Genomic DNA, 17,724 nt, shown 5'->3' on the forward strand with positions numbered 1-17,724 from the left:
CTATACAGGTTGCACTATAATAAACCATTCATTCATTTAGCTGGGTATAGGTAGGGTAACTGGAACCACACATATATTTTTATTTAGACTAAGAGGAAAAAAATAATTCTGGAACTATAAATCAATATAGAAAACATAAACTGAGAATACTGTTATCATGGTTATAGTTTAATTGTATTCTCAGTTATGAATTCAACAATATAAAAACAAAGAATAGGATGGAAAAGAATATTTTATTTACCAAATAAGGGCCTACAGCATACAAACATTATAATACATTTTGTAATAAACAATAATGTATATAACATAAAGGAAATAAAGCGTTGCCACGACACGATAAATTACATTGAAAAAAATACAATTTATTTTTTTACGCCAAATGTGATGCTATCCAAAATTTCTGGGGAGAACACTGGATAGTTTTGGGAAATATTTAAGTATAGATAATTTTGTGAAGGTAAAATTCCATACATTATTGTGTGAAAACTGTAATTATTCAGTAGGCTTTAGGGTATAGCAATAGCAGTAAACAGTTCGTTGTGTTTCAGATCAAAGACATAGCTGTTGTATCTTTTGACATTAGAGTAATTATCTTCCCATTTATGTAATAATAATATTGGATGATGTTTTTTTCTGTTTCAGGTAAACTGGTACCTGTAGGATATGGAATAAAAAAATTACAGATAGGATGTGTTGTTGAAGATGACAAAGTAAGTCCCTGTAACTAAATCACTCTTGAAAACTATTATTTTTATCTCATGCTACCAAGTTGTGAAGATATAATTTATGTGACCTTGTCAGTTTGAATGTGTATGTGAAAGTCTATGAATCTACTGTTGTTATGGCCCACTTATCCCGTAGAAACTTGAAATATAAAAATAAGAAGATATGATATGATATAATTGCCAATGAGACAATTAACTACAACCTCTGAATTACAGACTTAAACACTGCTCTGCAAGAATAAAAGTTTGACTTATTTTGAAGGTATTAGTTCAAATTTGAAAACAGGAAATTCTATTTGAAGAGGAATTCATGAACACATCTAGCATGTCTAGGAAATATATTACAGCTTTTACATTAATGCTAGCAAGACAAATCTTTGTTTGGCTTGCTTGCTTTGTTTGTATTAATATTTGCTCAAGCATGGTAATTAAGATAGGCGGGGCTTCAGCTTGTATACATCATACTTAAATGTTATTGGACGTTATGTTGGAGGTTAAGGACACTAGATTTTAAAACATCACATGATACATATTCTCACATGTTTCCTTACCTGTAAATATACAATACAGACAGGATTTGACTTCGTCGAACTTATCTTTCTATTACGCCAGTTCATTTTCACAATCGTAGAAACAGAAGACAATTTTTTTTTCAGAGATCCAACTTAAAGACTGTCGTCAAGCACTTTTAGTAAAATAGCTATTCGAACACACCTACTCAGTGTTCTCCCCAGGATTTTTTTAAGGCGCAAAATTCAAGGGCGCGTAACTCTTTTTTTAGAGTGAACTTTTGTGATCTGAAGCAATCAGTCATTAATCCATGACATGCAATATGAATTATAATGCTTTGTGTTATGTGTTTGATAATGCAGAGTATTTAATAATGAATTACAAGAATATATATATATATATATGAAATAAATTGATTTTAAACACAAGAGTTATTAATAAGTCAAAATATAAATATATATTCATCTCTGTACTCTCTGCTCCTTCTAGGGATAATGTTTCAAGATAGTGTTATTTTGTTGGACAGTCTGTTCCTCAATTTTGTCTTTATCCTCTTTAGGGTCGAAAACCCCCTCTCACAATAACTTTTGCTTATACCCCTTTAACATTTGTAAGCCATGAAAACTCAGTCAGCCACTTGTCATTGAACCAGAAACATGGTGCTTGCTGTAAATCACTTGCTAAAACTTTAGCTAGGTTGGGATTAGGAGAAGCAATGACATCTGCTTATACTGACAGTGAAGAGGAAGGTGTATTCCCCTTTTCATTAGAAGTCATTAGGCTGAAAAAAAACTTCTACTTCCATCATCTGCCTTTTGCTTAGAAGTCACCCTTTTGTTATTTGCAGAGAACATGTTCATTCAGAATTAATAAAATCGAATATGGTTAAGATATTTGATCATATTTGGTATACAACTTTTTAAAACAAAAATATGTTAATGAACAGCTGACAAGTTTCCTTAGTTTTACATTACGCTTCCGTGTGTATTATTGTTAAAACCTATCTCTGGCAGGTAGATATAATCGAAACTTTGCAAGTTTTTTCTAAAGTTAAGACCATTGAAATTATCAACTACTAAGTGACATTATATAGAAGCTGCAGCAATTCCGTACCCGTGTTGATTGTCACATATTTCCCGACGAACGGAATTTTACGATCGATGTTCAATGATCATTTTATTTCTAAAAACACGACAAAATATTCATCTCGAACACACCCTAACATAAAAAAGGTGCACTCGATTATCTCTTTTCGGTACAATTGTTTCCCATTTTTTGGAATATTTTCTTGAGTTGCATAGTCAAGGACAGACATGGAAATAACTGACTGAACTAATAGATTGATATGTTATAAAAACAATATTAGGTCAATTAATGTTGAAGGCCAGTTTCTCAGCCTCATACGAGAAAAAAGTTTATATTTTCTTTCATTGACAAATTATTGTATTTTTACAGGTGAGAAAACATGTGAGAATATTTGTCATGTGATGTTTTAAAATTAAGTGTCCTTAACCTCAGACATAACGTCCAATACAATCTAAGTATGATGTATACAAGCTGAAGCCCCGCCTATCTTAATTACCATGCTTGAGCAAACACTTGATACAAATAAAGCAAGCAAGCCAAACAAAGATTTGTCTTGCTAGCATTAATGTAAAAGCTGTAATGGATAATTTTTAAAGAATGTTTATGTTGTTAATTTTTATTTCACACATTTGAAACTTCTCAAACTTATATATATAATAAATCAAAACAGTTTGGAATGAAAAACATCGAAACAGTTGGCATATCAACAATAACTATGCAATGTTTGGAAACGGGATATTGTAGAGCTATTGTTTTCTTATTAGGGCCCTGCCAAATGGTGGTCACCCAATAGCACGGTGTATATTCGGAACGCTTGCTTTCAGATTCAATCGCCGGTAACGCTTGCTTTCAGATTCCGGAAACGCGTACTTTCCGATATTCCAAAAGAAAATTCCAAAGACAGTTGAAAGGTAGGTTGCCTCAATCTTAAAATAAACAATACAATACCGTTTTTCATGAATGAAATTGTGGTTGACGGAACAAAACAGATAACCAGGTATCGATATTCATGATTTCTTATCACATAAACTTGTAGATGAAAGTAATTTCGTTTACAACAAAACTGCGTTCTCTTGTTAGTCAGAGAGCACTGTCAAACTTGTCAAAATAGAAAATATCTTATCAACATTTTCCAAACTTTCTCAACATAGTATTTTAAAAAAAATGTATATATATCATTTTCATACAAAATGTAAGACACCAAATGATTTTATCAGGTGTATTCCCCGTTTTTCTGAAAATCAATGTGTAACGCTTCCTTTAAGATTTAGGAAACGCTTACTTTGAGATTTAGGAAACGCGTACTTTAAGATTTAAAGGGCACCAGTTCAGAAAAATGTAGTTTGACTCAGCTTTCAATATGAATCTTTCCCTCACATATACATAAAGGTTACAAGGGACACAAGATCGTGATCTTTTATTTATAGCGCCATTTAAAATACAAAATATTTCACCAGTTGTTATTTTACACATTATAAGACCGTGGTGGATTCCGTGATGGAAGGGTTCCCGGTTTCAATGCATAAAAAGAGACATAAGGTGACCCTTTGTTTTTAATTTGGGACCCCCCCCCCCCCCCTCCTTTTGTTTAAATCGGTGGAACTGCCTTTGTAATCACCGTGCATCAGTTATTTCAAATCACCCTAAAAACAACATTCTCAATTTTTGTTGCACTGATTTTTTTTTTTTTTATCTCTGATCAAGGCCTAGGGGTGGGGAAGTGAGAATAGGGAAGCATGCGTTGGGATAGGGGGTATGGATAGGGACTGGAAACGTAGAAGTTTGGTTAGGCAAGAGAGAGTGTCAGTCGCCCCCGAAAGCACAGAAAAAAAAAGCCTTTAATAATTTTGTTGACCGGACTACGGACGACCAATTCGTACTCAATCAATCACTTTGGGAAAAGATCAAGTCCAAAAATAATTATTATGAAGTCTTAAAAGGCAAATTGTTTTTCCTGCGCATGAAGGCTCCACAGGAAAACTTCAACTCGTCATTATTATTTGAACTAGCCTAGAAAGTAATTGACTCGTTCAAATTGGTTCTGAAACTAAATAAACTTGCTTATTGACTTAACCATGTGCATGCAATATGCATTACAACTTTTTTTTAAAAGATGTTTGTTTTTCGCAATCACTGAAAACCTATGTTTGTAATTAAAAAAATTGATAGAGATCCTTTTCTGGGTTCCTTCGAAAACTGGCTTCTTTATCAGCAAATTATTTTATGACTAGACCCTATATTAACTATCAATATAACATATGATTAACATGACTTACTTGTATTGTCCAATTCAAGGAAATAATATCCATTTATAGCACTTAATTTACATGAAACATAAGAATGGGTGTCATATCCACCTTTTAAATTTTAACATTTCAAAATAAACACGTGTACCAGTAAACAGGTGCTTTTGACAACGAGGAACTTCTACATCCCCGTAACAAGATTTATCTCTCTTTGTCCTTGAAACAATGATGCATCGTAATCGGCTTTGTTTCAATATTTCTAATTAGTGTCATAATTATATATTTACGGGTTTCAGTCAAATATTCTGACGATCTGATCCAAAGAGTACGAAATATGGGTTTAGTTGTAGAAAAGGGGGCTTAAGCCCAATTTTTAACGGTTCCAACGAGCTATTTTTTAATAAAATAGGAGTAGCAAAGTCAGAAATGAATATAATAAAAAACAAAATACAAAAAAATACAATGCATTAATTCCAATAACTACCACAGCAAATAAAAAAGTTTCAGGGTTCATTGGTCAAGTTTTGTGGTTAGGTCCTCTTGTAATATACTATTTGAAATACGATAACAAATATTTGGTGTGTAAAATGTACATATATGATATATTAGGCCGTTAGTTATCTCGTTTGTTTTACATTGTCATGTCGGTACCGTTTATAGCTGACTACAAATGGTATTGGGTTTGATCATTGTTGAAGACCGCACGTTGGCCTATAGTTGTTAATTTCTGTGGCGGATCCAGAATATTTATAAGAGGGGGCCCACTGACTGCCCTAAGAGGGGACCCGCTCCAGTCACGCTTCAGTGATTCCCTATATAAGCAACAACATTTTTCCCCAAAAAGGCCCCCCCCCCCCTAAATCTGCCTCTGCCGTTTGGTCTCTTTGTGGAGAGTTGTCTCATTGCCAATTAAACCACATCTTTTGTATATGTGTTGGTTTCATGTCTGTCCGGGAAGGTTCATCAGACCGTGACCTAAATTTTATGTCATATTATACAAATATAGCGTTTGTATGAGGTCGACACAAGGATATATTGATCTGAAAGAAGAAAGACGAAGTCTATAATTGTTATTTTATCAATGTATTTTTTTACCGTCGAAAATATAGTTTAACATGTGACTATTCCTGAACGAACCAAATTGGTTAAAATATACGAATTAAAGATATTGCCCAATATAACATAAAATTAAAAGCATAATGCACGGTAACTGTTAATGAAAGCAAAATACAGCTAATAGTACTGTAATAAATACTTAAATAATTAAATACTGTTGTCTGTATTTCAGATGAACTTAAACAATGACAAAACAATGTTGGATTATTTAGGAGTGCAAGTACTTACATCAGATTCTGACATCACAGATCTTATCACCAGTGCTGACCTGTTAGAGGAACAAGAAGATCCAAATAACCCAATAGAACCTAATCCCAAGAAATGTAACGTTTGTCATAAAGAGTTCACTGAAAAATGCAATCTAAGTCGCCATATGAAAAAACACTTAGATAAAATGGAAAAATGTCAGCAATGTGACAAGGTGTTCTACACCAAATGTGATTTATCTTGCCATGTTGACTCTTTTCACAAACATATTGTTTTTCAATGTACAACATGTCAAAAGAGTTTTAAGTCAAAAACAGGACTCTCGAACCATAACAGAGAACATTCGGGCCAGCTCCGTTACCTTTGTACGTATTGTGGAAAAGGCTTCAACTACAAAAGACAGTTTGAGGGACACAAAGCGGGCCATGAAAATGAGAGAAATTTCAGCTGTTCGAAATGTGGGAAGTCGTTTCAGTATGAAAATAGTAGATATAATCACGCCAAACTGTGTGGAATTAATAAAGAGAAATATGTTAAGTGTGACCAATGTGGAAAAGCCTTTAAATGTATAAAATATATGAAAGAGCACCAGAAGTGTCACCTGAACCCAGATAGGTACCAGTGTGCAATGTGTGGCAATTACTATCAAAATAGATCTGGTCTACATAAACATGTGAAGAAAACCGGACATAATTAAACTGTTTGTTGTTAGTCGTCGTTTAACTATATTTAAATGATTTGTTTTTGTTTATGTTTTAAAATATAATTGCTATAAATCGAATTATTCTCTGAAGTTTTGCAGTCTAATTCTAAATTCGAATTAAAGATTAAATTGATACTTCCTGTGAAAATTCTTGTTTTCCTTCGGTCTATCATTTAAGTAAAGAAAAGGAAAAAGAGGAAGAAGAAGAAGAAGATGCTTTATTTCCATCAAATGGGCTCACAAGGAGCATTATATAATATTATTATATTATTTTTACAAATATAATAAACAATACAGTATACATAGTTACAAACAGAAATAAGAAACACCAGTTTTCATATATTCGGGAGTATATATAAAGCCTTATATAAAAAAAATATATATACAATGTTGGGGTATTATTGCCAATGAGACACATGCAGAGACAAAATGACATAAAAGTTGATAACTGATATGATATTGCCTTGACGGGAACAAAGTCATTACTAACTGCACTTTAAATAGATCTTTATACACCAGTCATACTCGCTTATCCAAGTTATCTCATTCCGGGTAATTTCGAAAATAACACAACCTTTTCATCCAGTTGAAGATATCTGGGACCTTGTTTAAACAAAGCACAATGCATGATATTTTTAATGAGACCTGATTTAACAACCGTAAAAACTTCAAACAAAATATTTTTTGGAATCTAATTTGAATTTCGAAAAAGAGAATCATAATCAATAATTATTTCCTAGTAATAGCTTTCTGATTTTTTTCTCCCCCAGCTCGTTACTGGTGACCTTTGTTCTACTTAACTAATAACCCAAACAGGAAGTTGTCTATAAATGACACGGTTTTTTTTGGAGTTTAGTTTGTAATTAATAAAAATATCAAGGAATAATCAATCGTCAGTAATTAACAGTGAGATTATCAAATAATCATAAAAGTCCTTGGTCCATTACATGCATGACCTAGCAGGTCTAACAGAATGACATGTAAAGCTCTCATATACTCTACACTGAATTAGAATTTACTAAATGACAACTGGTTCACCTCTGTCCGTCGGTCTCTCATTCCATCACTACAATACACTTGTTTTGGACGTATCGATATAAGTAAACACAAAAGCGTCTTCAATGTTTCGTATGCTTTACTAGTCTAATAATATACAAGAGAGACGTTGGCAAGTGACGACGTTGCGGGCCTATTGTTACGTAAATGGCGGTAAAACGTTAAACAAATAAAAGTGATAAAGTGCTAAACTGAAACTAAAACTAATTCACAACATTCTGGGGGCCGCAAAATGCAATTACTGTTCATGTATTGGTCATAAAAAGGGTATTGAAAAAACACTTTTAACAATTAAAGTTCATATTTCCAGTGGCACCAGTTTCACAATTGGTCTCGTGGTAATCAGTCCATTTGGTGTACGTAGTTTGACTGCTCTTACGACTCCATCCTTCCCGGTGATCAAATCTTCTATAACAGCTAGTTTCCACATCATCGGTTAGATCGCAAGTATTGTTGAAAACCGCGATAGCGCCTATCACGTATGACAAGACACATTTTAACACCGCCAATATACTATTCGACGAAGGAGCCCAGCGAAGCTTTATCACTCAAGAGATAGCCGACATTTGATCCGAAATGTATTAAATGGAAGGGCTGACTAGAATCACAACATAAGTCAAATGAATGTAAAAATAAAAAAATGGTACAAAACATTCCAAAACAACACCAAGTAATCAAGGTTAATCAATATTTTTTTCCCCAATTATCACAGTTATTTTATAATAGTTCAATTTAATCATAAATTTGGTTTGTTTTTTGGTGCAGTACTAATTCTCAGCATCTGTAGGCCCAGACAGATTGATTCCTAATCGTGTCGTTGGTAAAATCTTACTCTCGTCGCATTTGTGGTATTGGCGAACGGGTAAGCACCCACGGGTAACTTCATGTAGCTTTGATATATCGGATCTCTTTGATTGTCTCTGTTTCTTTCTTTTACGCAACACGCTGTCAAAGAAATGATCCCTGAAAATAAAGCATAAAACTTTTTGTTTAAGGTGTCCTTAAAATAATGACCATGCAAATAAATGTTCACTATTGATAATGAACCGTGAACAAATAAGAATAAATAATTTTGGTTTGTCTTGACCATTCGAGATATTAATGACTTGAAATTAAATAACACACTAAGACCAAAGAGTATAAAACAACCGAAAGTCAATTCCAAAATATACAAATGAACTAAACTTTCCTGACGTGGGGCAGGCAAAAAATGCGACGGTGTTAACATTTTAAATGAGATATCAACCTTCCACTAAACCTTCAACCAATGAAGAAAAAACAGATACACATCAATACGTACAGCTGGTAAAAACTCAGTTTAAATGAAGTCCGAATAAGTAACAAAAGTTCATACTTTAACTGTATAATTTTAATTTTGCCGTCCTCCTGTTGAATGTCACTCAAAGACGGTTTGCTCTCCTCTAATGTGTCGTTGTTCTCAGTAGTGTCGTTTAACAGCGATGGCACTGGATAAACACATTTTCTTGTCGAAGTAATACTAAATGACCTATGTTGATAAAAATAGCAGTATACGTACAGTTATATTTTTAAAAGTTGTCAAAATATCTAAGTTTATTTTTTTTAGTTCATGTTACTCATGTGACACATTTGTGGTGTTTGAGTTAATTGTCGCAAAATATATCATTTGCACTGTATTTATATACAAATCCAAAATAACAGATAAGATAAGATATTTTTATTTCCAATTATGGGCCCCAAAGGGCATAAACATTACAACATCAATAATTTTTTCATAATACAATACAAACAATGAGATAATAAAAAAAAAAAAGTTAAACGAGAACTATTTAAGTTCTTAAAGAATACGTAGATAAAGAATCTATAGTATGTGTTTTTTTTTTTTTAATACTAAATAAATGCATTTTATTGCAAGTGTGGTTGATATAGATAACAAACAAGCAGCCCAAAAAGAAAAAAAGAAAAATAGATATGCACATATGTATAGTACACAAAAAGTTGGATCAATTAAATATATAATAATTAGCCAAAAAGAAAGTAGAAATTAAACATGTCCATGACTCATCCTGTGTCAGCAGCAAATAGGAAAGCATTATGGTTTCCTAAAGGCAGCTGACACCAGGGGGCGATACCTTATGGGCCATAGGCATGTAAAATGTGTGTAAATGTCTCTTTCCTACCTGTATCGAAAGCAAACAAGGAAGCATCATAGGTAACTAGAATGCAGTTGATACCAGGGGACGATGCCTCAAGGATATAAGAGAACATTTGAATAAATAATATATCTTAACAATTATTTTTTTTTTTTTTTTTAATCGGCTAGTACGTTTGTGATATTCAGATGAATATAATTTTCTATGTCCAATCAAATGTATATACACACATAGATTTCCTTAATTTCATAGTTGCGTTAAATGAATTGAAAGTTTATTGACTTCCCCCTTATTTTAACAAAGAGTTATATTATATAATAAGATAATTTAAATATGCCAATGAGACAGCAAACCAACGACAATATCAGAGTTCGCGAAAAGTGTCAGTCCTCAGGATTTCACCACCAAAATTTTGCATAGGACTGACACAATTTTAGTTTTTTTCAATAGATTAATAGTGAGGACCAGCAGATTTTCTTCAAGGACCACCAGGGGAAAAAAGATTTCGCGAACTCTGCAATATCAATAAAAAAGGAAGTCAATATATTAAATGTCATGTTTCTACCAGCCATAACATAACTGTTTTTGTCCTTCTTTGTTAAAATTTCGAAATTTAAAATCAATTACAATTACCTGTCAGATGGATCGCTGCGATAGTGAAGAATTTCTGTAATGGTTGACATCAAGCGTGGAATACTAATGGCCTTTGGACATCCAAGCCTGGTATCTTCCATCTGACTAAGTTCCCCGAAAAAAGTTTCATTAGCTAGGCTAGATATAGATCGCTGGTTGTAAGTTTTGGTACTGCACAATGCATATAGCTGTATGTTTGTGTCAATCTTTTGCAAAAAACCCTCAAAAGATACTCTACTGAACCCATTTATGAACATTCCATATGGTGGATAAGTGCCAAAATCTACTCCGGTTAATACTAATTGCTTCATACGCAATCTTCTGAGAGCTCTCTCAGATGCTGATATTCCGGGACTGTCTTCAGCCTCATACCAATTCCTTACTGTATTACAAAATTCAGCCTCGTTATGATATCCTAGCTTCATCATTTCTGTCTCAACTTCGATAGAAAATGTTTTCAGAGCATAGGCATTGTTTTGCTTGTCTATCAGGTCAATTACCAAACTCTTACTGATGATATCCCTATTCTCGGCAACTGCATGCCATGCCTCTTTTTTGATCATCCTTAAGCCGTCTTTACAAACTTTAACTCGGAGATTTACTAAAAGATGATGAGCATCAACGCACATCGGCTCCATTTTTTCTCTGTTATCATTATAAGCAGGATATGAAAATATTTCAGTTGAACCTACATTTTCAATGAGCAATTCTTTGCTGAACGGTGAATTGCTGCACCAATTTTGGTGTTCACCAGGAAATATAAGGGTTGCATATAAAACATTTAAAAGTTGTTTCGGAACAGCTTTGACATTTACTCGACTAGCAGCTTTAAGTGATCTTGATGCAATTTCTTTAAGTGTCACGATCTTTTTTACTGTTTTTTCAGCTACTATTTGTTGTCCAGTTCCGAGCAAAGTACTGATTGCATTCACCTTTTCCATGATTAACCAAGACTTTTTGATAGACAGGCCCTTTTTCTTCTGTATCAAAACAGTATTGTCAATTATAACATTCATTTCATCATGAGTAATTTTTTTTAGTCTATTCGTATCGTTCACTGTAATTTGAATATCATCTAAACATTTCCCTTTCCACTTGTTTTGTATAACGGTCTTCTTATGGTTAATAAAACCTTCGTATATTTTCAAGTAAATATCATTGATAAGTTCAATGTCCTGTTCAAGTTGTACAAGGTTTTGATTCTCACCAGAGGTGTTTGAAGGGCAAGAAAGATCTAACACATTGTTAGCCATTGCAGGATTTTTGTCTTGTTTATTGGTTTCAGTCGCTGTCTCTGGGGCTTCTTGTATTTCTGACAATATCGTAGATGCATCATTGTTTTCGATGAACAAATCCAATACTTCTTCCGGGAGACATGCAAGCTTATCTGATTTCTCACTTTGTTCCAATGCTTTTCCGGTATCAAAATCTTGACTGTTCTTTTCTGACATCACAGTTGTTTTACCATGTCTACGAATAGCTTTCATAATTTTTGTGTGTAATGGACAGGAAACTGTTAAACTTCCCGTAACATTTTGCTTCATAACAAGATTTGTTTCTACATTATTGACCATTGATGTGGTCACAAAGGCGTGAAATATATTTTCCCTGGTAGCTTTCTTTGCTTTCTCCCAAGTGTCTTTCTGTAGTTGCAGTAGAGTTAAGGGCTTGTCTTCACAAGTTCTTGTCGCCAGCTTGATCCACTGTCCATCAAAGCTACTGCAAACAACATCTATTCCATTATCGGCGCACTTGCTTAAAATAGAATCATGCATTACTCGCATAACATTTGTGGACAAACTATAGCCTTTCATAGCATAGGCAATTGGAACAGCATAGGGCATTTCCGGGTGCCAAATTCTATCAGTGTCACTCAACAACCATACAAGTAGTTCCGTTGCTTTGCGTCTACAAATTTGGTAAGCTTCTTTTATCATAGATACTGTTTCAGTTAAAACCATATCAACTTTTGATTCTGATTCTGCATTTTCATTAACAATTGTTACGGGAAAAACGTATGGCGTCTCGGTGTTTGTTTGTGATATTCCATTCGTTGTACATTTGACCGAAGGAATCTCGCAAAGAAATTCAACATTTGTCTGCTTATATTCAATCATTCTGTCTCGTATTTCTTTTGCGTTGTCTGAAACCCGCGTTGGTCTTTTTGGTGCTTCCTGGCCGTACAAAGAAATTGCTTCAGTTTTCATCATTTCCCAAAGGTCGCTGTCAAATTTGGCACGAAAGACTGTTGATGAATCATCTGTCCAGCAAATATATAAAAGAGTTTCAGTGTGCGTTGACGCCATTTCAGCAAGTATCTGTGGAATATATCTGAAATGATATCATATTTGAAGTAATTAATTGTTCACAATAAGTTAGTACAATTCAAAAGATGTAACTAACGTTATCACCCTGAATAACAAAACTTTGCCAGAAAACACTGTAAAACATCAAAACATATAATCAACACTGATCTGTGTCCACACTTGTATTCTTATAAATATTCAGCAAATTTTGAAACGAAGTGTCAAAGAGACCATGATGTTTTAACCACTGACAATACATTCATTGTATTGCCTACCCTTTATATGTCCTTAATTTGCAGAATACATATGATGAAATGATAAAATAGTAGAGACGATATAGATAAATAACACCTCATAGTTTTCATTCGTCTTAGTCTATGCTGATACAAAAATTAGATGTGGTATGATTGCCAATGAGGCAACTCTTACCAAGAGACCAAATGACATAGAAATAAACCACTTTAGGTCACCGAAAGGCCTTTAACGGCGAGTTTAGCCGATACTACATAATCAGCAATGAAGAGCCACAAAATGACAAATACAAAACGTTTCAAACGAAATTAATGTACAAAAATATTAAAGGAAAAGCCAATATGTAACACAACAACCACTGAATTATAGTATCCTCAATTGAAGTAGACAGAAGCTAACAAAAAGCAGCTGGGGTAGGCAGCTTGAAATCGGCAGTTAACTCATTAACATAAATATTCACGTTTTCTGTAAGAACTACCTTGAAATTTTATTAAATATTGGCCTAATAAAGTTGCCTCATCCTTTATATCAGAACGAAGTGTACTGACGGACATACTAACCGAAGACTAAATGCTCACAAATTATTGTGAATAATAAACTAAGGTAAGTAGCTTAATTACCTTGTAGGAATTGTATAATGCACTGGTATCGTATTCTCGTTCGGGAAAGGACATTTAAATTCACAACTAAGTACTGGAACAGTTTGCTCATGCGCTGTTCCTACTTCCAATTGGCCAATTGATCCATCAGGTGATACTAATATAAACGGTTTCCCATCATGTTTAATGTGGAAGGCACCTTCTTCAAAATATTTCATATCTGGATAGTACACAGGCAAAACTTTGCTAGTCAAAGTTGCAATTGCATGGATTTCTGATTTAGTACCATGATCCATTCTTTCCTGAACTATTTCTGAAATGTTTTCCTGAACATCTTTTTTTCTTATAACCTTATCGTGATGCTTCTGTAGATTTTTTAAGCTATCAAGTCCTAAACCTTCAAATATTTTGCTCCCTGTCAACCTAAAACCATTTCTGTTTTCGAACCACAAAGGAGAACGTTGTTTTACAAATCTTAAGTCGTCTCCTATGCTACCTGGTAGATCTTCTGGTTCTTTTAAAGAAACCCAATTGTCTTGAGAGTACATGTCAGTGTTTGTACCTCGTAAAAAAGATTTACTACTTTGACAAAGTATCGTTATTTCATTAAATATCATGTTGTTAGTCTCCAGCAGTCTCTTTAGAACGGACTTGATCTGAAACATAAGTGCTTGGATGCTGCTGATGGCGTAAACATAAGGCGAAGTACGCCAGTCTTCTCCTGCCTCTTTGTAAAACTTTTTCAGGGCGAAATTCTGGTTTTGAAAAAGCTCACGTAAATCTTTGATCCTTAATGAAACAATCCTGACTATTTCAAAAAGTTTTTCTTTCCTGTCATTATTTGTCATTGTAATCCATTCATTTATTAAACTTTCCACCTTTTGAATTTCGGTGTCCAGACGCTTCTGTAGACTCTGTAATGAATTTCTGTCTTCATGGCCAAATAGATCTTGATCGCCATGCTTGCTGTTTAATCCGGGTGCTAATTTTTTCCCATCAACAGATAACACATAACTTTTCCCACGCGGTAAGAACTTAAATGCTTCAGTAATGATACCGGGGAAGATTTCCTTTGGAATATTTATGTTTACACTTTGAAAATTATTTATCGAGTTAATATTTGGAACAGCAAAGTTTATTTTACTTTTCTGTGGATCATACAGTCCTTTTGATGATGACCCATCTATCACTTGACCAATAGATTTTTCACCAGACAAAAATCGAAGAGCCTTTCCATGAAATAACCGATAAACAACCTTCCAAAACTTCATCGATTCGGAACTATACTGCATCTGTGTAGTATTATCTAGGGAATACCATTTAGCAATGTCAAGCAGCAATCTAAAGGCAATATTGTGAATCGGAAATTTTCCAGAAGCTATCCCTTTCAATAAAAGACAGAAATCTTCTTTATATCCACCTTTATTTAAGTTGTTCAGAACTGAAGGGAGGATTAATTGAACATCACTTGACAGTTTTTCCTCAGGTGAATCCGTGAAAAGTCTTCTTCGATTTTTTCCAACGGACCCATTATATGTAGCTTTTTTAGGAGCTTTGGTGAGATGACACTTATTTGGTGTAGTGAAACTTGTTTTTTTTGCGGGCGTTGTTATGTTTTGAATCTCTTGAGGTAACGGGGAAACCTTTGATCTTTTTGGTGGATGAAGCCATAGTCCTTTCTTTTTTCTTTTATTGTTTTTTCCTGCAATTAGAAGTAATCATTAACTAACTGGCCATTGTTTTTATTTTGAAAGTCTTTTATAATAATATAAAGGTGTTACCTTTAGTATCACATACATTAACATATTTAAAGATTCATGGCAATGGGGTCAATGTCAGGTGAAACCTGTCAGACAGACATGTACACTGTACACCTTACGATAATTCCATGCACCAAAGTGTATGGATCTAATGTTTATGGTAATTGAAATATAGACTCACTAAACCATTAAAACATGAAAGACACTGTTTGGTTTCATATTGTACATCCAAAATAATTTTTTTATATATTTTACATGTCTAATCAAAACAGTGATGTAAAACAAGAGATTTTCTATCATGATTGGTTACACACTCCAAATAAACTAAGCTAAAACCCTAAATTCTTCTTTTTTTTTTTTTTTAAATAAATGCACCAATGCTATTTCTCACTGTTCAGTGGCGTGCAACAAAATATTGATTGATCCAACTGAGATATATTCGAATTATTTAAATGTTTTAACCTACCGCAATTGACTGTTTAAATATTCAATCCCGACGGTTCACGTATTGCCTTTTTTTTTTAAAGAAGACACAAGACTTCAATTGTTTTCGTTTTGACTGGGTCGAATAACAGGTTCATCGCTTGCTCCGTTCAAAAAAGTTTGTTTGTGTTTTTAATGCATTGAGTACAATTTTAATATTTGTTGAACTAAATTAAAATACATCTGTTAAATACATAGTGCCGATTTGTGCAATTTTATATATAATATTATATCTCCTTTTCTCTAAAATAACGATATGAAACAAAATCAGTCATATAAATTATACCACCGACTTAGTCCCTCATTAAAGAATTAACCTTTCAATAACTTCTGGCACTGGCACATATGTTTTCCCTAAATAACTTGTAAAGATGAACTTGATATACACTAGATGGCAAATGAGCATTTCAACTAATTCGTTGATTTGACCTTTTGCCCTTATTTTCTTTGTTGAATTGACCTTTTGTTTTGTTTGGAATTTATTAATTAACATAAACAAAAACGTATTTAATATCTGCATGGGTTAAATTATAACTATTCAATCTGAAAGAAGCCGTTTCCTGCATAAAAATCGGAAAGCATTCGTTTCCTAATATCGGAAAGCATTCGTTTCCACAAACGACGCTGAAACTGAAGTATCTGGAAGACAGCGTTTCCTAAGATTTTTTAAACGGACAATTTGTAGTAAGATAAAATATATTTTTGATATACGGATATGAATAAACTAGTTTATGGTCAATAGACGATTCGATAACTGGCTACAACTAATATGTTTTAAACAGATTCATGCACATAAAAGGCATTCTTGTGTTCCGTGATTTGCAGTGTTGTGATTGTGGGACCGTTTACGACCTGATTTAAATCTTTCAAAATAACATGCGTTACATTTCTAACAAGTAAAATAACTCTAATGTTCCGTGAGATACAACAAAAAACACCACATACCACCAGATTGAAGCATCGTCCATATTTAGCACCTGACTTCTGCTTTTCCGTCAACAAACATCTGAAAGCAAGCGTTACACGTATCTGAAAGCAAGCGTTACCGGCGATTGAATCTGAAAGCAAGCGTTCCGAATATACACCGTGAATAGGGATCAGTCTTTCTGTCCGTAACAGATTGTGTACTCAATATCTAGAGAACAGTTATGATATCAAAAATTATACTTGACATGTATATAAACCCAACACCAAAGGGTGTGTCATAATTTATCTACAACTTCCTAGGTCAAAGGTCAAGGTCAAAAACTTTGGTGTCGGTTAACAACTCAAAGTCCCATGGTAAAGATACAAATTCTTTAATGTTCATTATTCACAGCAGGGCCCACAGAGATGGCTCCCATCTCAATGATATCTAGTTGTTTCAAAAGACACCAGTTTGACTGTTTTTATTATTGTATCAAAAGAAGCCAGTTTAGCTATTTCATGTATGTGTTAAAAGACAGAGTCTCTGTAATAGTAAATGTTTATTTTACAGGTTGGTACAGATTTCCTTGAAGAAGCAATAACAGCTTTTGAAGACTATGTACAATCTGTTGACATTGCTGCATTTAATAAGATTTAAACTTAAAAGTGAAAAGGGACTTAACTTTATAAATTATTACCACCAGTCAGTGCTAGATCTATGTGAGGAGTGAGAAATTAAAAAAATCGGAAACACCAAAATGTTTCTATGTTTATTTTATTATTGCAAGTGTGATTTAATGTTACAACACAGCAAGTGTGTACACCATAATGTCTCTTGTTATATCTCTTCAGTCAGTTTTAGTTTAAACATATTTATGCCCCCACCATAGCAGAGTGCATAAGTCCAACCCTTCTTCGTCTGAATGTACATCTGTACATTCCAAATTGGTTTCTGTTCTCAAAACTTATGTTTGCCTCAACCAAATATTATGAATCTTATACAC

The 17,724-nt window shown here is 33.6% G+C and overlaps 1 protein-coding gene across 1 annotated transcript in view; it reads left to right on the forward strand.

The window, feature by feature from the left end:
* LOC139513443 (elongation factor 1-beta-like) overlaps nucleotides 1–17,479 on the forward strand; it is a 38,148-nt gene extending 20,669 nt beyond the window's left edge. Inside the window, exons 5-6 of the mRNA XM_071301920.1 lie at nucleotides 643–710; nucleotides 17,292–17,479. Coding sequence (XP_071158021.1) covers nucleotides 643–710; nucleotides 17,292–17,378 — 155 coding nt within the window. The 3' untranslated portion in view covers nucleotides 17,379–17,479. The remainder of the gene's footprint in view (nucleotides 1–642; nucleotides 711–17,291) is intronic.
* Nucleotides 17,480–17,724: the final 245 nt, after the last annotated feature.

The sequence above is a fragment of the Mytilus edulis genome, chromosome 2 (assembly GCF_963676685.1).
Source record: "Mytilus edulis chromosome 2, xbMytEdul2.2, whole genome shotgun sequence".
Lineage (NCBI taxonomy): Eukaryota > Metazoa > Mollusca > Bivalvia > Mytilida > Mytilidae > Mytilus > Mytilus edulis.